The sequence below is a fragment of the Phaethon lepturus genome, unplaced genomic scaffold, assembly GCF_000687285.1.
Source record: "Phaethon lepturus isolate BGI_N335 unplaced genomic scaffold, ASM68728v1 scaffold876, whole genome shotgun sequence".
NCBI classification, from domain to species: domain Eukaryota; kingdom Metazoa; phylum Chordata; class Aves; order Phaethontiformes; family Phaethontidae; genus Phaethon; species Phaethon lepturus.
Genome location: NW_010545346.1, coordinates 10,120 through 34,350, shown reverse-complemented (window position 1 = coordinate 34,350; position 24,231 = coordinate 10,120). Strand labels below are relative to the sequence as shown.

At 36.2% G+C, this 24,231-nt stretch overlaps 1 protein-coding gene across 1 annotated transcript in view; it reads right to left on the bottom strand.

Annotated features, from left to right (window-relative positions):
• Positions 1 to 24,231, bottom strand: part of LRRK2 (leucine-rich repeat kinase 2) — a gene marked incomplete at both ends in the record, with an annotated part of 60,355 nt that overhangs the window by 28,444 nt on the left and 7,680 nt on the right. The window contains 18 exons of the mRNA XM_010288906.1: positions 1,917 to 2,065; positions 3,187 to 3,437; positions 3,947 to 4,167; positions 4,631 to 4,700; positions 5,483 to 5,604; positions 7,067 to 7,255; positions 7,473 to 7,728; positions 9,423 to 9,593; positions 9,680 to 9,808; positions 11,171 to 11,310; positions 11,623 to 11,767; positions 13,415 to 13,548; positions 15,728 to 15,852; positions 17,092 to 17,221; positions 18,956 to 19,062; positions 19,844 to 19,923; positions 20,481 to 20,605; positions 21,752 to 21,871. Of these exons, the coding sequence (XP_010287208.1) occupies positions 1,917 to 2,065; positions 3,187 to 3,437; positions 3,947 to 4,167; positions 4,631 to 4,700; positions 5,483 to 5,604; positions 7,067 to 7,255; positions 7,473 to 7,728; positions 9,423 to 9,593; positions 9,680 to 9,808; positions 11,171 to 11,310; positions 11,623 to 11,767; positions 13,415 to 13,548; positions 15,728 to 15,852; positions 17,092 to 17,221; positions 18,956 to 19,062; positions 19,844 to 19,923; positions 20,481 to 20,605; positions 21,752 to 21,871 (2,664 nt within the window). The remainder of the gene's footprint in view (positions 1 to 1,916; positions 2,066 to 3,186; positions 3,438 to 3,946; positions 4,168 to 4,630; positions 4,701 to 5,482; positions 5,605 to 7,066; positions 7,256 to 7,472; positions 7,729 to 9,422; positions 9,594 to 9,679; positions 9,809 to 11,170; positions 11,311 to 11,622; positions 11,768 to 13,414; positions 13,549 to 15,727; positions 15,853 to 17,091; positions 17,222 to 18,955; positions 19,063 to 19,843; positions 19,924 to 20,480; positions 20,606 to 21,751; positions 21,872 to 24,231) is intronic.

Here is a 24,231-nt window from a genome sequence, read left to right as displayed (position 1 = left end):
GAGAAGGCTCCAGGGAGACCTTATTGCAGCCTTCCAGTACTTAAAGGGGGCCTGTGAGAAAGATGGAGACAGACTTTTTAGCAGGGCCTGTTGCGGTAGGACAAGGGGTAATGGTTTTAAACTAAAAGAGGGCAGGTTTAGACTAGATACAAGGGAAGTTTCACAATGAGGTAGTGAAACACTGGCACAAGTTGCCCAGAGAGGTGCCCCATCCCTGGAAACCTTCAAGGTCAGGTTGGACTGGGCTCTGAGCAACCTGGTCTAGTTGGTGATGTCCTTGCTCACTGCAGGGGGCTTGGACTAGATGACCTTTAAAGGTCCCTTCCAACCTAAAGACTCTACGATTCTATGCTGAAATAATTTTACTTACACTTTACTGTATTGCTAGTACACATAACATCCCCGTATTTCACTCAGTGAGTGATGGGTCTTACGGATATAAAAATGAATCCAATGGTTCAGTTAGTTGTGTTTAATGCAGGTATGAGAGCTACCTTCTGAAATGCTGAGACAATAATTTCAAAATGGAAGATTTTATGTCTCGAAGATAGAAATAAATTGTGACAGTAACTTATGAGCTCCTGCAGTATCATTAAAATCTCAATTTGTATTTTTCATAGGTAAATTAATTTTGATACCTTTGCATAAAATATGCTAAGTCACTGAAACACAGCGTAGACTCAATTCAGTTGCTTAAACAGTGGGTTCTAGTGAAGGCGATCTGCCCTGTGGGACCTGAGCTATCTGCACATGCCTTGGAGATACATCATAAGAGCTATGGAAGACCGGCTTTTTCTGGACCAGAAGCTGTAAGCCAAGTGGGATATTTCAGGGCATCTCAAATGACATTTGCATTTAGGCACGTGATTCAAACATTCTATTTTATTCAGAAGACAATGCTGGACATAGTGTGGTAATACTTAAAATCATAGAATCATTTAGGTTGGAAAAGACCTTTAAGATCATCGAGTCCAACTGTTAACCTAACACTGCCAAGTCCACCACTAAACCATGGTTTAGTGGCACATCTACACGTCTTTTAAATACCTCCAGGGAAGGTGACTCACCCACTTCCCTGGGCAGCTTGTTCCAATGCTGACAATCCTTTTGGTGAAGAAATTTTTCCTAATATCCAGTATAAACCTCCCCTGGTGCAACTTGAGGTCGTTTCTTCTCATCCTATCACTTGTTACTTGGGAGAAGAGACCAACATCTACCTCACTACAACCTCCTTTCAGGTAGTTGTAGAAAGTGGTAAGGTCTCCCCTCAGCCTCCTTTTCTCCAGACTGAACAACTTGATTTCCCTCAGTTGCTCCTCATAAGACGTGTGCTCTAGACCCTTCACCAGCTTCGTTGCCCCTCTTTGGACAAGCTCCAGCGTGCTCCAGCACCTCAATGTCTTTCTTGTAGTAAGGGTCCCAAAACTGAACACAGTGTTCAAGGGGTGGACTCACCAGTACTGAGGACAGGGGGACAATCACTTCCCTAGTCTTGCTGGCCACAGTTTCTGATACAAGCCAGGACGCTTGTATGATATGTATTTCAGTACAGTATTAAACCTGCATTAGTACTAGATTTGCAAGCTAACTTTGAATGATTTCCTCTGCCTTGAACCTTCCCTAACAGTATGTATGATCCCAGGTACACTCAACCATTTTTATGGTACCCACTACAAATGTAAAAACAAGATGAGTTACGCTGAGTCAGGTCAAATATTTATCAAACCCCTTTGGAAATATACTGCTTCCAACAGTAATCAAGAGTTCATACATAGGGAACTGTATAAACAAGGACAAGCATATTATGTGGTGTTCTCCTTTTCTGTTCTCCCAAGACTCCAAATGCTAGTGGGTTGAGAATTTTTGTGACTTGGAATAGTTTCCAGAAGGTGGATCCTATTTTCACAGATACTTACCAAGAGCATTCATCCTGGCGTTGAACTGCTCCAGTTTTGTACAGCCCATGAAGACATTCTCAGCAAGGGATGAAATATTGTTCTTACTAATGTTTAAAATTTTCAGTTCTTTCAAGCACATGGGTGAACATAAGCATGAAATTTTGTTCCTATGATAACATGAAGAAAAAAAATCCATGTTTTATTCAGAAACAATTAGCTAAAAGTAAAGACTATTGATCTGACAATGCTATCCTTACACTGGTAAACAAAAAATAAGACTTTTATCTATATAAAGACTGACCAGTCATCAAAAATACTGGCACATGTGGCAGCATGGAATAACATGACTGATAGTTTCGTAGGCGTGGTGGTGTTGGGTTGACGGTTGGACTTGATGATCTTAGAGGTCTTTTCCAACCTTAATGATTCTATGATGTTAAGATTGTTTTAGTTAATTTAAAGAGCAAATGTCAGAATGTACTACAAGGTGTCATCTCCTGATTACATACTGCAGCTCAAGTCCACACAAAGAGGACTGTTGCATTTGTGAGTAGTTCTGTTTACTAAAGATACGTGTTTGCAGGTTTATAATCACAGAATGACTATTAATCTAAAAAAAAAAAAAAAAAAAAGAATGGAATTCCATATAGGGGATACAATCCAGGATGAGTATATAATGTTACAAACAATATATTCTGTGAAGAACACCAGAAAGAGAAAGACACAAAGATCCTGAAAATACTTAGATAAAAGAGCCATGCAGCACTGTTTTGCAAGGCTAACATTGCTAATAAAGTTCAAGATAAAGCTAATAAAGAAATGCAACAGGATTTTTAATTTAAAATATTGCTTTTGTAAATTCGATTCATAGATTTAATACTGCTTGCTTTAGTTACATATGTTGTTATCTTTATTCTGTGCGAACGTCTGAGTAAAAAATATCACCATCTTATTTCTGTACACAGAAAACGTAGTTGAATATGTTAGACAACACAGACAGTCCTGTGCATGAATAGCATGGCAGTAGAAAAACACTGAACTACAACATTGTTAGTATGTTACTGAAACTGCAATGCATTAGATTCTATCAAGGCCCACAGATATTCTCATGTGCTTTATAATACAACACTGAAAATTGCAGCAATTTACACATTTAGAAGATTATGTCAGTGTTTCACTGCTCGCTAAACAATCCTTTCCATGCTATAACAGTCATGATTCTGGATGACAAATACATTATTTTCTGCCATATTTGTTATGCTACAGTCCATTTACTAATGCTACTCACCCTTCTAGCAACAGCTGTTCCAGATTTTCAGCAACATTTGTAAGAAATTCAGGAGTGCACACCAGCTGATTGTATGACAGATTAAGTTGCTTTAGAGTTGGACATCTGAGGTATGGATCCACAGCAAAGGAAGGTCCAATGTCATTTCGAGAGATATCAAGATTTGCAATACAATTCATTTTCAGTAAATAAGTTGGAAAAGAAGTAAATCTGTTACTATGCAAATCCAAGTAAGTCAAGCATTTCAAATTCTGAAAGAAAAGGATAATTTGTTTTTAAAAAGTTAAATGAAAATATGAAATTACAGGTTTTAAATTGAATGATATTTAACACAATTTATTAATTTACTTTTATTTCTATCACTAGGAAAAATAACAGAAAATAGCAATCATACCAATGCAACCCATAATATTTCTATTACAGAATAAAATATACAGCATTATTCAAAATTAATTAGCTCAGTTTCATAAAATTTAAGAGATATGAATTGCCTGCAGTTCTCGGTTCCATTTACGTTATTATGTTACTCAACCTAACATGTCCTAATGCAGTTCTCTGCAGTAAATGACTTAGAACAGTTCCATAAAAATACTTTTATTTCTAGCTGAACATAAATTCACTGAATGAAAATTGAGTGAATGTATGAAGCATGCAAAAACATACACCCACATTCATGAGTAGTATTGTTATGGCTACATTGTTAGAGACAAACTATTGTAACTGATCTCAACTTGTATTACATAAAATTATGCAGGATTACTTCACACAGTTGTTCTGGAATGTTTGTAAGAGCATTTTGGTGGAGCTCCAGTTTCTCAAGATGTTCCAGATGACTAGTTAAGCTGCTATTCTGGCTGATGGCATCAATGTTCTCCAGCTCATTTGATGAAAGATCTAGTGATTTAATATATTCTTTCTCTGAGATCAATGAAGAAAGACTGTCTGATGGTCTCATATGTGGTGAAAATTTTGAGATACCTTCTATTAAAACAAAAACATGGGAAAAATAGCATGATTTCATTTATCACATAATTAAAATTAAGATCAATCAACTTGGGATCTAAAGATGCAGAAGACAGTGAATGTTTGGATATTGGTTAAGATCCAAATCCATGAAGACTTCTATTAAGAGACAGAAATTTGTAAGACAGTAGAGAAGAGATGGATGCTTATGCACTGCGCAACAGAAGTAGCTTTTGAAAGTTAATAAGGGCACTCATGAAATTTCATTGCATGTTTAATTCTACATAGATTATTTGTGAAGCCCAGTAAAAAAAGAATTCCCTATATATGCTTTATTCATACACCACTATAGTATTTCCAAAATATATCCTCCTCTCTGCAAACAAATATATAATCTGACTAAAATTTTCACATGCTATGTCTATGAAAGCATTAAGGATGAAAAATCTGTTATAGGTGTTAAATTGTACAGTTTACTTACTGGTGGATTCATCTGAAGGGAAGAATTTTCTTCTTTGTTTCATTAATGGTTCATAATCTGAGCCAGGTCCCTGGAAAATCCCAGAAGAGAACAAAAACCAGTTACGGACATGTGCAGATATCTAAAATGATCTGAATTCAGTAAATTTCTTTTCATTGTGGTTTCTTTCTATCAAGACTTCCAGGGGGAACACAAAGAAACTGTACGTTTCAACTAAAAATAACAATAGGTCACATCTTTTTAAAACTTACTGATCCATGCAATATGAAAGAAAAGTAGATTTAAAGTGCAATGGAAGTAGTGCATTTTTTGGCAAGCTAAAATGACTTTCACTAGGGTGGGATGGAGCAGGATATTACAAAAAATAACTTTCTCTAGGGAAGCCAGTCTCTCCAGTTTCCCGTTACAGTCAATGGAAAGAGACAAGCTTCTTTCAAAGGAACCTGACTTTGATTCCACCGATTTGTCCTTTCATGTCTTCTTATGGAATTGGTCTGTCTTCATTGATCGCAGTGGCACTCTGAAGATTAGCTTCACTAAGGGGTAGTTAAGTCTTTGTGAATAGGTCCACAGTTTCTCTATCTGCATTTGAACATCAGACCAGAAATTTGAGCAATTCACAAGAACATGTACTTTTTAGTGACCATAAATTTTTGCTGAAATAAGCTCTCATCCGTACAGTCATCTGGAGCACAGTAACTGCAGTCATAGAAGGAAATATTAAATGGCAACAGTAAGATAAGAGCCCATATGGTTACATGACCTTTCCTAACACTTGATTATTAACAATTTTGCAGTAGGCAACACAGATGGACTTCTAAGAAGCCTGGAATGAATAAGGATCTGACTTACCACAGAGTAGGAATGTCGCGGCAAAGTAGGAGAACCTCTTTGAAATGCCATTTCCCTACCATATAAATCAGCAACTGCAATAGAATTGGACTTCTTTTTTGTAAAAAGTGAACCTTCACTTCCTAGTAAAAAACAATAACACAGGAGGACAAGTAAGTGAGAAAATGTATTTGAAGATGAGGCTTAGAATTCAACTGCAATACAGATGCTGACATACAAAGGAGAGATACGTTTCAAAAGCATCAATACTGGCAGGATCCCACTGGTTAATTGTGTGTGCAGTAGGCCAAGAATGGTGCCAATGTGTTTTAGAGTATGTAGGCCATACTAACATGACATGCTCCAAATATGACCTGCAGCTTGTTATATTGATGCATTATAATTTAAAATTTCCAGCAGGTTGGGATTATTATACATGTTTTGTAACACATCTTTGTGCTACTGCAGTGTAAATAACTTTTTAAAAAATAAAAAGTTTGTATTTTAATAGATAAATTTGCACTCCCACATTCATTGAGAATGAAACATCAAATCCCACTCTGGCTTTGGTGATTTAGGGTTATCTGGACCCATTTAGTGTTGCTCTTCTCAAAGCTACTTTTAGAACTTCTAAAATCACTGCTATTAGCAAAATCTGTATTTTTTTTACCATAATTTATGTATGACAACAACTCTTCTATGTGGAACAACAAATAGTACGTATTATATATGTGTGCTGCAGAGATAGTCCTACAGAAACTAAAAATGGTGCTGACTGATGTAAAAGAAAAGAACAAAACAGAACTGAAAAAATTCCTTAGGATCCTCTGATTCCAAAATTCAAATTCTTCATCTGTGATGATTTTAAGTATCCAACAGTTCTAAAACAACAGTGACATCTGAACAATAAAAAGGTCACTTACCCTTATTATTAAGTTACTGGTATTATAGACAGAAATGCTGATTTTCGTAAGTTGAAGGCATTCAGATTTCCTGACATGTTTACTGAAAATGATGTTGAACTGAACATAGACTTGTCATTTACACTTTCTAATCAATTAGACATATTTGGGATAGGCTTGTTTCACCCACTTTATTTGTTAATAATATAGTATATAAGTTAACAATATAGTATATAAGTCTATACCAGACTTAGCTGTGTGCACTTTTTTTATAGACAACCCAGGGAATGGGGATTCTACATCACAGTACACCTGACTTCATGATGAGACAAACTGTGTTCTTGAAGCACTTGCTTTTTGCTATTGACTATAGAGGCAGCATAAGAGAATAGCTCAGCAGCAGAGATCAAAATAGTCACTATCTAAATTGGGTTGGATGAATCCCACTCTTTCTCTCTACAAGAAAGTAATTTTAAATGGATAACTGAATAAAATTATTTAAGGTCCTAATTTTGTAGATAAAGGACATACATACTCACCATAAACTATTTTCCAATGCTACAACAAACAAAATTTTAGATAAAAGTGTTTTTTTGATGGGAAGTGTTTTATCTCAAATCCAAATAAACAAATGATTTATGGCTATGGTCTACCCCTGGTACAATAGATTGAGATTACAAAAATTAAAAAGAAAAACCATTACCTTCACTATCAATATCATCACTCAAAGGAAAAACACTGTCCACTAATGGGTCAGAAATGAAATTCCAGTCATAGTTTTTATCCACTCCATCTTCAGAGAAGTTTAGATCAGAGGAGGCTCTTAATCTATCCTCTGAAATATTCTTCATCTGGAATTTAAGCACCATTCTTGCCAGTGCAGAACCTGCATCTGTATGTATAAGAAACCAAAAAGATGGCATATTCTCAAAGAAATCCAAATAGTTTACAAAAAATAACAGAAATAACTTGATTTATTTTCAAGGTTTGGCTTGAAAACCAGCTGAATGCTATGAACAGATCCGCAGCTGAAGGTCTTGATCTAGAACACTTACATAGTACCATCAAGAGATGACACATTTTATATAGCAAATTCTATATATACTCACTTTGTTTTCTTAATGGAGTAAGTTTATCTGGGAACAAAGGAATGAGCCAGGAGGGTTCTAGTCTCCCAATACCAAATCCGCCAAGACATATACTACTGTTGGCAACATCAAGGCTAAGCTTCTTTAAGAGCAAGCTGATGATTTGGCTATCTCCTCTCTTTATACTGATGGTTAAAGCACTCCGAACATCCTGCTCTCGAGCACCATTGGCTAATAGCAATTCCACCAATTTAGGATTATTCCCTTTCTCACAAACCTAACAGAAAAAAGGAATGAAAAAGTTTATGTAAGGCACTCAAACAACAGCTCAGACTGCATTAAGAGACTTGTCTCAGATTCTGATTTACTGTATTTTAGGATCACGTCTCTTTTTCAGTTACACAATTTCATACCCCTCAGAGCCTGCCTAAGGCATCATGAAAACTCCCATTTTCATGAAGTCTTTCCCCAAAATATAACAAATGCCTGAGTTCTGTAATTGCAATTTGTGCCCTAAGTGCACACAATCACCAGGAAAAAATGAATGGTAATTTATGTAGTTTGGTTACTGCATGCGGTCTATGGTAACTCCACTTACTCATCTGTTCAGTGGAAAAAAAGACACTTAGGGGTTATTTTGCCATGTCATCTGGATATCAGATGAACAGGCAACGATGGTGAGACTCATCAAGCCTTGCCTAGTGCTAGGGAGCTCAGGTCCACTGGCTTCAGTCAGCTTCAGTCCTTATCTCTCAGCCCACATTGGTACACAGAGCAGTGTTGATGGTGAATATTATAAATATTTTTTAGAAATATTTCCAGTTACTTCCATACTTCCATTGTGGTTTTCTAATACTGATTTGCCTACCTCAGACTCCATGGATGGATGGTCGGTTCCAAACTCAGCTGTGCTTTATCACCCAGCCAGCTCTGCCAGAAGAAGTTAACACTTCCTAATTCACTCCAGGCAGTACTGGTGGGGTTCTCTCAGACCATTTAAAACTTTGATACTGAAGCAAAGTTAAGAAGTGCTCATACATACCGTTTCTCAAAAAAAAATTTTCAAGGCAGTCACATTTAGCAAGGAGCACTTGTAAGTGCTGATGGCATGGCTGAATCCAGATGGGACGTTTGCCTATGGCCTTATTTAAGACGTCAATGTATTTCAAACAGTTGATGCTCTGGATGTGGCCACTGTCTGGAGAAAGCTCTTTGCAGCTAATGTGACTGCAGGCATTTCAAGATGTTATATTACTTTTGCTGTGTTGATAAAAAGTCAGAACTCTAACCGTAACAGTTAAATCAGCACAAAAACTGGTGACTACGTTCAGCTTTAAGTACAACACAAAGTTAAAAAAAAACACCATTCCAGGGCAGGCTTCTTTGCAGGTCTAGAATAGAGTGGGACTAAGCACACTGAAACCTATGTATGGACAGGGCTGTCTGCTGGTCCATCTCTACTTCAGCCACACAGAGCTTGGAAAGAGATGAATTTGGAATATCAGTTGATGAACTGGGCTCTAATGGGCTTGATGCCATCTATGCCTGATTAATTCAGAAAAAATGACTGGGAGTTCGCAAACGTTGGGCTTAAGTCTTCTTCCTCAAAAATACTCTAAAGTTAAGGCTAAGTCAGTACTTGATTGAAACCAGGTTTGCATGTGAACAGGGTAAACAATCAGAAAGCATGGACTTTAAAGTGACCTGCATCAGAACTAAACTGGCAGTGTGGGCACATTCTAGGTGACAGTGACACTATGAGCTTCAATAAAATGAAATGTGTTTCAATGAACATCAGGGTGAGCCTGAAGTCATCATGAGTAGCAATGGGTTGTTAACACCACTCAGGTCACAGTTAGATTGTACTGGGTATTGCTGCTGTGTTCTGCCAAATATATGTTTACATGAAAAGTGAAAGGAAACAAAAGCACAAATTTTAAAGCAATAAAACTATATATTTCCACATATTACCTGATAGATCAAAGAGTTTGTCTTTGTCTTCTTATTAATATCAGCTCCCAGTAGAAGTAAACATTCAGCCATAATACTATTGTACTCAATACATGCTTTTTCCAGCATCATGTTTTTTAAATCATCGTTTTCAGCTATTTTAGCAAAACATTTACAACACAGGCTTTGAAACTGAATGGGAAGACAAACAATCAAAGTTAGGACAAGAAAAGCACCAAAACTTTTCAGCTGTGGAGCTGTCAAAAGAGAGAAGATACCTGTCGATCTCGCTGGTCAGTGAAACACATAGACATCTGGTAGAAAATGACTGCATCAAATGATTCATGTACCAGCAGCTTTGCAAAACAAGGTGACAAACCAAGAATTGACAAGATTGCATGAAATCCCTAAGGACACAATGAGAAGACTGAAATAAGTGCAGTGTTAAAAAGTGTAATTTTAAAACAGGTTGTGTAAAAAAATCAAATTTCAACCAGAAGATAAATGCTTTAAATTTTTTTGTCTTCCTTTTAAAGATGCAATAATTCACAAATTAGAGAAGATCAGGAGAGAAGGTAGAAATACCTGGTGTCTCTGTGTTTATATAGCTGCAGTTTCGTGTTTGTTTAGCTGACCACTTAAACAGACATTAACTGACACTTTGAAAAGACAAATTATGCACCATAATATCTGACAACATCCTGCCTGGCAGTGACAAATGTACTTGTGATTTCCTGAAAACATACAGAGGAAACAATCTCCTAAGGATATGGGATGAAGATGCATCCCCTGTCCCAATGTGTTGCTCTGTAATCCTTGAATTTGAAAAAAATATAAAGGCTAAACGAAAAACTTAACAGGTTTCTTCTACAAACTAAAAAGAAATACAAAATTATCCTGTGATTCTGCAAGTACAGTTCACGTAGAAGGGTGAGCTGGGTAAATTATGGACTCCCTGTTCAAACCTAATTGAGACTAAATAACTTTAAGTAACTTCCTCATTCCACCACACTATTTTGATTTCTCTCTACACTGGTTGCTAAGCGAAACTTGGAAGGGTTGGGGAAAAGACGGCAGTAAAGAAGAGAGGCTGTACTTGTGATATTTTCATATTGATCTGAAACAGAAGTACAGAAACTCTCACAGGAAGCTGATCTCACAGGCAAGCTCCATTCTGCTAGAAAAATGAAACTGGCAATAAACAGGGAAAGCTTCTGAAGCAGAGGAAACAGAACTTTCACACAAGGAGGGTGGAATGTGTGTTTGCAGACAGAGTAAGAACTCTCCTTCCATATTCACAAGTAGATCCAAAGTCTGACACAATATTCCAGTAATATTCTTCTTAAATACAGCATTCCTACACTAAGCTTAGTGTTGGTGACAGGGCTGCGACCTAAGTTATTTTCTATTAATTGTCAAACATGGGCAATCAATAGTATAATGACGGTTATTTCATTAAATGATTATAGATTGACTGAATGATGGACCATGACTGAGAAATTTGTTCTAGCTTGCAGATGTCAGAAGTCTTAGGTAAACACCTAAACCTACGCTTACATATTCTGGATTGAATATATGCCTCCAAAAAAAACATCTCTCCAGCAGCCATACTGGTTTAATTATAAAGGCTTATACTAATCTAGTAATTGCAATAAAATCAGAATGAAGTAGTTAAAATAGGGAATTATACTTCAAATATAACTACGTTAAAAAAATCTTCTAAGGTTTTGCCTTTCACTTTCGTCTTTGTACGTAGAAATAATACATACATGCATCTGGATTTCAGTAACGTCTTTAAATCGTCGCAGAGTAGAAACCAGAACTGTTGACAAGACATGCATAGTTGCAATACACAAACTCTTTCTGGTAATCAAAGAGCGTAGAAGACTCAAACCCAAACACTGTATGTCTAGAAGAAAAAAAGAAAGATTAATAATGTTGATTATTCATACATTTTGAGTAGAATAAGCCCATGACCTAAGTAGTGTTATATTACTAAGGTTCCAGAGAGTTATTTGCATAAGCTACTATAGGGCCAGGCATAAGGCATAACTACAAAGTGGATGAACCTGAGGACTATGCGGTGCTGCAGCCTTTTCTTGCCATGTAACCTACATCACATCCAGTACAAAAGAGTGTAATAGATAGGTTACAGCTTCTCTGCTTGATCAGTCCCTCCTACTACATCATTCACACTCAAGTAACAAAATACCTTCCCTACCTTGTTCGCCTGGATACATCTGTAAGGTATGAAGCACAGTGTCAGTAGCTCCTTGCTGGGTTAAAATTTCTAGCGCACCAGTGCACTCAGCTACAGAAGCAAGTAGTTTTAATCCACACTTCTGAATGCTAGGATTTCCAATAAACTAATGGAGAAATGAATATAAAATCAGATCAAGTTTGTTCTGCTTACAATGGCAACAGAAGAGTTGCTTGTTCTTAAAGTGTCTCTTTAAGAACAAGCAATTGTTATTCTTGAAGTATGTAAAATTACAGCTGATATGACAATAAACAACAATAATCACAATTTCAAAAGGTTTCCTTTTCAGTCATCAATTTCAGCCACTCATAACCTCCCCAGATTTTCACCTTTGATCCTGAAAATATTCCCTAGCTTGTTTTCTAATGGAGAGTGGGGTTTTTTCCCCCTCAAAGTTTCAGTACAAACATTCACAAGTTCACACCATTTTACTAGGACAAGGAGAGTGAAAAAATGGACTTCCTTTGTGGATAAAAAGGAACAAAAATTGGGTTCTTTGAGAATTGGCACATGATAAACATGGTGGCAACTGAAAAAATACAAAAAGAAAAAAATATGAAGCAACATACCTATTACCACAGCCCATCAAGGTTTTAAAAGCTTAGGTTTAGTTAAATAGCAATTCAATAGGTTATTTGTGATTATTTTTCCCAATTTTGCCCCACTTCTAGATGGAAGAAACCTAGATAAGGCCTAGATCTGAAAATATGCATAGCTGTCACAGTGACTTGCAAATCTGTAAAATTATTTCAGTGAGGTCATGCCCATCTTCTTCTTTATTCCTTTCTCTAGTTTTTCATTAAAATATGTTAATTTCTAGCCCTTCTGGTTGGTATGGTAGTATCCCAAAACATAAACCAGCTGGGTCAGAAAAAGCAATCAGGATGGTCACAAAGCAGTGGAGACTGTAATACATTCTGAAGTAAAAATTATTTTGCCTCCCTTGTTAACTCCTATATCCTATATCTTCAGGTCAAGAAACATCCTTTAGACACTGTAGCACTCTTCTGCTGATACATTATTTGCTCTGACTTTCATAATGAATGCAAGAGACACAAATTTCCTTGACCGAAGGTGTTTGGCAAGCCTAAAATTGTTGCAGGACTTCTAAAAATCATGAATTGCTACATCCATTTTCTATGTGGTCATGTGAACCTTGTAAATCTTGTAGAGGTGGGATTCTTCAGGAAGGCTATGAAGTTAAACCTTTCCTATCACTAGGATTTAAGGTTTGCTGTGCAAAGTGCCCAGTGCGGTCTGCTCCAGCCTTTCAATTTTCAGCTTGCCCTTCAAGGCACAGCGATCATTCTGTTTTTCAGTGGCTGGAAAAAGTTATAGAATTGAACAGTGAAAAGAATGGAGACAACTGAGAAACACTGTTCTGTTGAAAGCAAAGGAGTATGTACCCATGAAAGCCATATTGAAGAACCACTCATTTCTTTAGTAGTTGAGGTGTAGGCATGAGGACACTTTTCATGTATAAACTAGTCTATGAAAAAACACAAATAAACTATATGCTTGAAAAAAAATTAGCCTTGTTTTTATAAATAACCTTTAGAGTTACTGTATAAAGTATCTAACTCCATCCGGAACAAAGTAAGAAGAAACCCCAAATGATAGATGAAACTCAGGAGTTAAGATTAATTCTATCAAATCAATAGGAGAATCAATGTGGAACTAAAACTTACAAATGATTGACCATTGCAAGTCTAAAACAGTAACAAAATTAATTAGAATAAAGCTTTAACTATACCCTGTTCAAAGCATTAAGCACCAACGAATGAGTTCCCTCCAACAGACACTGGCTTTTAATGACTTTTAATGTAAGTGCAAAAGCAGCATCTCCCACATCTCTGGAAGAACCGTTCTGGTGTTCATTCTTTGTATCTGCAACAATGAAAAACAGTCTTCCTCAGAAGAACAGATTTAATATTCTCCCAAGTGTTAATCGAGTATTATTAACCCAACATTACAATAAAATTGAACCCATAGGTTTTAACAACTGACTCGGCATATTTCAGATCTTGTGACATTTTCAGAATGCTGTAGTTACAGAGACTGGAGTCCCTCCAGGTTTACATTGTAGTGTGAGTACAGTGTGTTTGAAATGACTATTTCACCATATGTTTGCTTGCTGCTTACTCTGAAAATGCAAAATCATGCCAAAGAATTTTGCCTAAGGTACACTGCGATGTATTACTTTTTTGAGCTATGGGCTTTCTTGATGTTCCTGATACCTGCTTCAGAATGCCTCTTCCTTCTGGAAAGGAGACACCATAGAGAAGCTATAAGCTAGTTGCCCTTTCTCACTTGGCAGCACATCATAGGCCAAATTTTACCCATAGATGACATAAGTGGAAGGTGAGCACAAATAAAAGAACATAGGAAAGTCTTTCAGATATACATTTCTTGTAGCTGTTGGCACTTGCAGTCAAGTGGCACTACAGAAAGTACCCAGAAATCCTTTCAAAGTCACTTCAGCATTCATATTTGTTCCGATTACTATTTTCCCCACGAATTACTTTTTATTCCCTAATTAACCTGTGTCCTGGTTTCAGCTGGGACAGAGTTAATTTTCTTCCTGATAGGTGGTCTAGTGATGTGGTTTGGATTTGGGATGAAAATAATGTTGATAACATACTGGTGTTTTGGGTTGTTGCTAAGCAGTCAAGGACTGTCCAGCTTCTCATGCTGGGCTGCCAGCGAGGAGGCTGGGGTGCATGAGGAACTGGGAGGGGACACAGCCAGGACAGCTGACCCAGGCTGGCCAAAGGAAACATTCCATACCATACGATGTCATGCTCAGTATATAAACTGAGGGGTGAAGAAGGAAGCATGGGACGTTCGGAGTTACGGCATTTTGTCTTCCCAAGTAACCATTACGCATGATGGAGCCCTGCTTCCCTGGAGATGGCTGAACACCTGCCTGCCCATGGGGAGTGGTGAATGAATTCCTTGTTTTGCTTTGCTTGTGTGCGCAGCTTTTGCTTTGACTATTAAACTGTTTTTATCTCAACCCAGGAGTTTCCTCTCTTTAACTCTTCTGATTCTCTCACCCACCAACAGGGAGTGAGTGAGTGGCTGTATGGTGCTTAGTTGCCGTCTGGGGTTAAACCATGACAACCTGTAAGTTCCAACATCCAGTCGGCGCTCTCTTTGTTTGATTACACTTTAGAAGGGTGTCACATCCAGTATACTGGCAAAAAAAGCACCTTGCCTACATGTTAGAATATATATGTCAAGTCTTAATCCTGCTGTTTATTGAAAAAAAAGGAAAGTATTAGGATTATAATTCAAAGAATAGAAAGAAACTGAAAACCTGAAATCAGTCTGCATATTAGCCAAATTACTAATTTCAGAGTTATTGGATTTGTAAATGTTCAACTAAAACTGCTGAGAGATACTTGCAAAAAGATGTTCTGAAAAAAAAACCAGTATCGCATATCTGTACTCTCACATTCAACATCAGAGGAAAAAACAGGATGTACAGCAGTAAACTGATAAGAAGAGTTAAAACTTTCCCCAAATGCTATTAAAGGTACAGAACTAACAACGAACATATTTTTCCCACTGTAGATTGCCTTTAAAGAGTTTTTTTTTGGAAAGGAATTTCTAAGCTAGTCAGTTTGGCTTCTTCCTTTCTGTATAAAATAGTATATAATAGTATATTTCATATCGTTAAATCACTGTCTCTTATTTTTTGGTGTCAGAGGTCCAATTTTTACGTTCCTTCCAAGAGACACTATTAAAACAATTGCATCTTGTAGTACAACAATGTTGATGTCATTATCACCATTTGCTCTCACTGAAAGGGTATCATCTATGATGAAAATATACAACCACAGTGATAGCTCCACACCCATTCCCTGAATTAAGGAAACTAACTCTTCACTGATGAAATCAAGGGGAAATCAGCAGTTTTCTGAGTTTCTGAAAATTTATGAAATGTTCTGAAGTCTCATTAAAGGCTGTCTCATTAGATAAGAAAGACTAAAACCCAGCTAACTAATTCTATTCTCTGATTTGGTGTATGACGCCTCACCGATTATATTTTTGGGTGACTTACCGGGCATCATAAAGTGTAAAAGGACTCGAAGTGCTTCCAGTTGTACACAGAGTGATTTTTCATGTTTCCTCATGGCTTTTACAACTTCTGATGCAGCTACTGTCATTATATCCAGATGAAGGAAACTGAAAATATTGTTTATAAAATAAATAAAAATAATGCATTTCTAAATTTTACATGCATTTGCTTCCTTATTTAACACTATGTGATATTGCTTTAAAACATTGTAAATCTGGTTTGAGCTATGAAATATAAATTAAACTATGTTACTTTTCTTCATATATCATTTACATATATTATTAAATTAAATTAAGTATATTATTATATAATTATAATTATATATTATATAAATGTATAAAATATATTTTAATGGCATTCCATGAATTCAGTCTATGTAATTAATTCCACTTTAGACTATTGAGAGGTAATTTTCAATCCAGTCCAGAACAGTGATACACAGAGAGTATAGTATTTCATTCAGCGTGAGTGGTGGATTCACATATTTCACTTTGATTCCAGTTCAGATATGTGCAAAGATACATCTTCCTTAATCCAGTGCTCTGCAATTGCCATAAACTATGGATAAATTATCAGATACTTGGAGAATAAACAGAAAAATATCAATCATGTTAGGTTCTAATCTTGAAGAAAAAAAAAAATCTCAATGTCATTAGCATTCCTAGAAATGACAGTAACCAAAGGCCACTAATTCACTTTTACAGTTATTTTCTTCTTTCATTTTATAATACTTTTTATTCCTGTGAACATGTTTATTGGAAGTTTTGAGATTTTCTTCTTTATAGAATGAAATTATTCATAAGAAATTCTGTGACTATATCTTAAGTCTGTCATTTTTTCACAGACTGCTTAGTATACATGAAGGTTTCAGGGAAGGCTAGAAAAACTTGGAAAAACACTTGGAATCATGTTCCTACCCTGTATATCAGTATTTATAAATCACAAGTTTGTTTTCCGGTCATGTTCTAGAGCATTTGCAAAAGCCAACCCAAAAGGAACATTAAACAATTGTATTTTAATAATCAGAGTTAATATTGAGGGAAATTTCTCAGCTCTCAATGGAATTCAGTGTGGCTACCAGGAGGGGAGACCACCTAGCGATAGTCTATATTCAAACCTCACTGCTCAAGAATGGAAGGGAAGGGAAGAACATGCAGCTCCCTACATATATCCAACAGGGAATTTGACTACAGGGCTTAGAAAATTCCATGTCTTGAAGAGGGCTGTCAGCCTATGGTCAATTTTAATATCAATGAAACAGTCAATAATTGAAATGTAATCAGTTAGAGCACTGAATCTCATAAACCTTCACTTTAGAAGTTGCCATGTATTTCTAAGTATATTACCTTCCTTCGAAAACATGATTCAGAATTCTGCAAGCTCTTTCAACCACTTCAGGAGAATGTGGATGTTTCCTCATTATATCCAAAATATTCATGTGTATTCCTTTAGCCAAAAGTGTCTTCCTAATGTTTACTACAACACAAAATAGCAAGCATCTTATAAGTAAATCTCTCTCTTTATGTATAGTTCTCAGGAACAACAGAACTGCTAACTTTTCCCCCCTTTTTTCTACCTTTTTCCTCCCCCAAAACACATTATAAAAGTATAAATCAGAATGGGAAACAATTTGAGCTGAAGCTGACTTCTGTTTTCGTAGCTTAATCAAATGCATTATAATTCCTGAATGCCTAGTAAGTTTAAATACATCTGCTATTTTTACTTACAGAAAATTAACTTAAGGGAAAGTGAATGTACTGTTTTATTTCAAAAATGTTTATTCTTAAACAATGCTTCCTTTTAATTGCACTCTGTTATCATGTAGGAAAGCTAGAATTTAAAACTTTCAAAAAGCCTTCTATCTTCCAAAACAAGGCTACAAAAAAGAAATTCTATTTATTCACTCTATTTACCTTTGTTAATTCATTTTTTTAAAAATTCAAACACCAAAGCACATGTTGTAGCTACAATTGGAACTCAGAACACTTAAAAAATATTCTACCTTATCATGGTAACTACAACCAATTCTTGTCATTCCCAGTTCAGTACATCCATTTCAAATGGTTAATTCAAGCAATATTGCATTGTGACAGAGTGTTTTACTAAGCTTCTTTATGTCTATCATTTCTGGTGTAAGCCCATTGCAGGGCGCTTGGACTAGAAGACCTTTGAAAGTCCCTTCCAACCCAAACTATTCTATGATTCTATGACTTAGGGGTAAAAAAAACAAGAAAAAAAAAAAGACAAAAATAAAAATTTACTTTAGATTTCTGATGGGAATCAGAGGCCCACTTGTCAGTAACATACTGTAGAAGTATCTGGTATAATATATGATAACAGTATGCATACATTTATGAGATCTATTTCTTGATTTAGATACATATTTAGCTCATAAATAACTGTAACACTTTTTCATTGTTAGCTTTTATGTACCTGGATGGCTCAGTAACCTAGTGATAAAATAATGCTTGCTCACCTAGAGAATAGTAATTAACTGCTAGTCTTTATCTTCCTATCTAGCCAGTGGTTTTCAATGTGCAGTCTACAAACAACTTGAGGTCCATAAGCATTTCAAAGGGTTCTGGGAAAGGTATCTAATAAAAGCAGGCCAACTGTCAGTAAGCTTAAATACTCTACCCAGTGGTCCACATCTCCACTGAAAAACTTTGAGGGGGTCTGCAAATTGAAAAAAGGTACGAAGCCATGTTAGGGACACAATCAGGACTAAAGCAGTCTTCAGAACTGCATAACAGTACATAATACATGCTTAACTTTCTACACATGATTTGATTCACTGAAGTCAACAGGACTGTTCAAATCCCCTGTGTTAAGCAAGAAAATGGTATTTGTTGGGCTGCAATCCTTATTCATGTGCGTTTCAGCAAATGCTGCTCTTGACAAAATTCAAACATATGATAAATATTTAAACAAGCATACAAAGAGAACACATTCTTTTCACCTCTCCTGCTCCAAAAAATAGCATTGCAACACATAAACTGGCAAAAAGCTCTTTACATCCACATACTCTCTTTGATAATAGTAAACAATAGCTTTTTCAAACCAAGAAATAAACTTCCTACTAAACACAACTGCATAGTATTCTAATCACAGACAATATTTCATTCATACAATAGCACACTAAATATTCTTTAATATTACAGCAATAACTTTCTGATGAATTAGAAAGTAATGATAATTAAATTTCCTTACCATTTTGTTGTGACAAAATTGCCAAGGTACTAGCAGCTGCCTGAAACACTTCTTTTGAAGAGGAGTGCATCAGCATGGAGAGCATCACTGCTCTGTCTATTGGGAACCTTTCACAGAGAGAAACAAATCACTGCACATTGATCATATTACAGCAGTTACTTCATAACTGTAGTTCAGTTTCCTAAAAAGGTATTAAGCGACATAATTAAATTTTCAGATGATTGTACATGGCTTCTAATATTTTTCCAGAGCAACAGCAGACAGAAAGTCCTTTGCAAACTATGCATATTAGCCTACTCTGAATCTCTCTGAATTCACTTGGAACCATGCTTTCCAAGTGTCTTGAGGTCCAGAAGGGGTACAAAACAGGATTACTAAAATTTGTATGATTAAAATTTTAAGCAAGTCTGAGAAATAGTTTAAGTAAAATTTAAGTCTGTGTCTTACCCATGCCTAGGTTCTCCCATATGAGGCAGCACCCCTTCTACTATGCCCTTTTATCTGATTTGTGGGAAAATGAGCACTGCTTTTCCATACCTCTTACGTGCTAGATATCTTAATCTTCCCTATTTTCCCTACTTTTACATTCTTTAATCCTCCCTATCCTTGTTGCAACTGAAGAAGAAATTCCTTTTGAGCTGTAAAAATTAGCCCTATTAGAGTGTGTTCTGACCCTTTAATAAAACACTAGCAATTTTGCCTGAGTCAAGGTGAGCACACTTTTCAAGAAAAAAACTTTCCCAAGTGTGGTTGATCACCATGCATTTCACCATATTGAAAACAAGAAAGAAAAATAAAAATAATTGGAACATGAGACCCAAAATGGCCTAATAATAGGCTTTCATTTTCTTCTTTTCCAAAAATGCAGTTCAAGATATTAGCACTGACTGATTATCTCCATCTCCAATCTTCTCATGAAGGTTGTGTTGATACAGAAACAGATTTTTCAAAGCCCAGCATGCAGCCTCCTAAATATAAACCAAGAGGAGACAAAAGGATTAAGAAAATACACCTTTAGAATATCAAAAATACATGAAAAAATTTAAATAGTTTAACTGTTTTTCAGTCCATGACAAAGGTACAAGGTGCTTTATGTAGAAATACAACAAGGTGTGGACTGTCACATTCGTTATAGCTGGGATAAGCCTGAGTTACAAATGTGTGTCGCATTCTCATTATTTGATCTACATTTTGACACTTATTTTAGACTAAGATTAATTCTTCCGTTGATGGGCCTGTGTTTTGCTACTGTACACAGAGGAGCTATGTAAACATTTGGATGGCCAAATTTTCAGGTAACAGGTCTCATCTTAACTACCTACATTTGATCCAAACGAGTAACTGAAACCTGTTGAGGTGAACAAAGATAAGAAAAGGCAAGAAAGGTAAGATTTATTCTAAGTCTAATCCAGTCTTTAAGGCCTTGTTTGCCCAAGGATACATGGCAGAAAATGATGCTGCTAAACATTTTATTTAATGCATAATGCAGTCCTTCCACACGCCCCCATCATCCAGAAATTCTCACCAGCACATCGGTGTTTTTTCGGTGTAGTTCTAGCGCTCTGTAACACGCTTCCAACCAGCATAATTTTTCTTCCTCTTCCTCTTCTTTTCTTTCCTCTAAGTCTCGGTTTAAGAATATTGTTTCAGCTTGAAATATAAATTATTTACAATTAATTCTTATTGTGAAAAACAAAACACAAGTCTTAACCTTCATGTACTCATGAAGGTATTCACACTGCCTATGTGCGAAAATCACTGGGAGGATTAGCCTATCGTTGGGGAGGAGAAGTCTATTGACTTAAAGTCTATGACAGATTTGAAAAATGTCTTTAACATTATAGAAGGACTAAAAACCTTCATCATAGTGTAGTAAATTAGGTACATAGTTACAGATCAGTCAATGCTCAGGCTCTGAAAAAGACATGCACATACTTTTCTTTGTTGTGTACTTACATACAGAATACCACAGACATAAAATATAAATGTGATTCATTTGCACATAACCACTTACCACAGAGCCATCTACAGTCTGAAGCAGTGCCATTAAAAAATGAAATACAAATTGCAGTTGCTAAGAGAGAGAGAGCTGGTCCCAGAAAGTACAATAGAATTTAAAAGAAATAATTTTATACCTGTGATTTTTCAGCATTTCGGGGAAAAAAAGGTATCAACACTGACCATAATATCTGAGGCTCACTGGAGTGTAGTCTGATTTCTATTCTTTGCTGTTTTGGGGACTCTAAAACAGCATTTCTACTGACTTTTGTATGGCACAATTACTCAAAGACTAAGAGGATCAAATCCCTGCTTTTTGCCACTTGCTAACTAACTTCTGTTTCAAAATAATACCTGGGGGTATACTCAAGGAAAAGTTTTAAATCTTTTAATTCATTTCAGAACTCAAGCACAAGCATTGATTTGGTGTTGCTATCAACTGCCACAGTATAATAAGTACTGTCATACATGGCAAACACAGCATCAAATTAGTGTTGTTATCTCTAGACATTTTATGTTAAGTAGGGATTATGCAATATTTGCCTATGAATAAACAGGTTGCTTTGTTAAGACCTGTCAACATAACTTACCAACACTGAAAATGTTGGGCATATGATATAAACACAGCCATAGTAAGGTAACAAACTGTAAGCAGGTAGGAAATCTAGCTCTGTCAAAGCTATCATGCTTGAGGCTTTCATGTTAAAGAAATGGAGTTCAAAATGATTACAGAAAATTACCAGCATAAAAAAATTAACGAAGTAATTTATTTATGTATTTAGGAAGAGATTTACTCACTTAGAAAAGCTAAACAACTGAGAGCTGCAGCTTGTAACTTTGCATTTTCAGGATATGTTTTAACAGCCTTCACAATGACTTCTGGAACCTTATGTAATACAAGGATATTGAAAAAATTTCCTGAAAATACATAAGATATTGAATTAATATAAACACGTATCTAGAGCTTTACAGGCATTTAACATAAATTTCTCATCACACAATGCACAGACTTTTTCTGTAGCAAACGTTGGATTTCTGATTAGAGAGCTTGACACAGCAATGCTTTATTTGTGGAAAGAAGAGGTCAATGAAAATAAATTGGGATCTAGGTTCTTTGTGTTTTTTTACAAAAGACTGAAGTTTAATGCAAAATGAAGTGCACATTGTCATCAAAGTAAGAAAAATACAGTCAGCATATCACTTGCAGACTTCCTGCCAGGAAGCAAATGCAGTCCTGGTCTTGAATTCCTGTAATGATTTGATTTACCCTGTCAATCAAGTGGTTTAACCCTGTTTTGCCCTGCTCATTAAATAGATCATGGTCCGCATTATAAATACAGATTATATACATTCTGGAATAGTAGAAAGAACTACCTTTTGATGATAAATATATTTAAAGCTAACTTTTATTGTAAGTTGTACAGTATTTTATATTATAGATTAAATACAATGAATTCTGCAAAAAGCAAGCAAATGAAAATAACTTCCCTGTTTGTTGTAAAAACAAGTATCAAGCATAAAATAATACAGCAACACTCACTTTGTAAAATATAGTTTGATAGCTATGGTTTTGTATTTTGATATTCAATTTTGTTTAGTTCTTGAGTAGTAAAAATGAGAATCACACTAGCAATGTAAAAGGTCAGATTAAAATCTGTGTCAGTGTTTCTCAAACCCTTCAGACAAGGTACTAAATTAAGAAGTCCCTCATCTTTGAGCATCAAAAATACAATTAAATACAGAAAAAAAGCTGTTAACCTAACTTCTTTCCCTCGGTTCTGGTCCTGAGTCCTACAAGTGATGATTACCTTCAATGTCTAGATTTTTCACCAGAACATAATTACCTCTCCCAATGTTTTATGACTCAGTTCAATTAGACCAAGTTAACAGAATGCTTAAGAACAGACTTTAAGACAGATCCATCATTCTAAAACCTTGAGCTTAACACTTTTTATAGGTGCAACTGGAAACAGTATTTTTCTTCCTACCCTGTAGCAGTGTCATCATGTTATATCAGCATTACTGTTTCTTGACATATTTTAATGGAAATGGTATGTTTGTGTAAATACACTACTTACCTCATGAAATTAATAATCTTAGGCTATGTGATGTGTAATTATGTTGGACTTGTGGCTGGCCAAACAGGTATCAGCCAGTTAAAATTCTGATTACAGCCAAATCTAGGATAATCATTACCAGATTAGCAAGAATACATGGTGGTGATTTTGGAAGCTAGTAGGTGCTGACTTTACCATTTCATTTACCATTACCATGCCAGTTAGCATGGGTTTAGGAAGACAGTGTCCATCAGAATAATTTGGGAAGCCACACTTGCTGTATGGAAATCTTCCAGACTATTTCCAGGAGCACCTAGCAATTTCACAACTGTTTCCCTAAATGTGTGGTGCTGTGGACACCTCTTCCCATAAGTCTCCTGAAGTGGCTCCTTACTAAGATGAAGGGCATCTGTTATGCTGAAAGAAGAAATAGATCTTGTGGCTGTTTCACTGCCACTATTACTTGTTGGTCAGCATACATGTATGACAATTGTGGGACTGAAAACAGTCTGGTTGTGCTTAGGGCATGTCAACAGAGTTGCTGTCCCCGCACAAGTTCTTGGTTTCCCTGCCTATCTTCAGTTAGCCTTGCACAGGAAACCATTCAAAGGTAACATCACCTTTTGCCAAAAAACTGCAAATAGCGCCTCAGCAGCACCACATTTTCTTGAAATTTTTATTTGGCTTTCTGAAATAGAACTGGAGGTTGCTCTGGATTGCACTCAAGTTTGATCTGTGTTTTCTACAATGTCTGTATGAAGAAGTGGAAACAGATGGTGAAAGGACGGGACTGACTTGATTAAGGGGAGTCATGCACTGGTACCAGTATCTGCAGTAGCTTCAGGCTGCAAGAATTGGGATGTCTAACTCATGAGAAAAACCTTGGCTGAGTCCTTGATGAAGAAGAACCTGCCATGCAGTGAGAGCTGCTTGGGCAGCTACTCACAGTGGTTTTGTATGCAGCAGAGGTAAAAATATATTTATTTTCATTTGAACTTCCTATTACGTGGTCCTTGGCAACTGCTCAGATCAGCTAATTATAGCAGCAGGAGAGAGTACAAAGCTGCCAAGAGGCACCACAAATCCCTTTTTGACATTGCCATCATTTCTCTTGATGTGACACTAGCCCATGTAAGCACAGACAAGCAAAGTACTTTCGCCCAAGTCAAGGGAAGTCCAGGAACCAGCGGTTCTTTCACTGCTGCAGCACAGGGGGCCGCA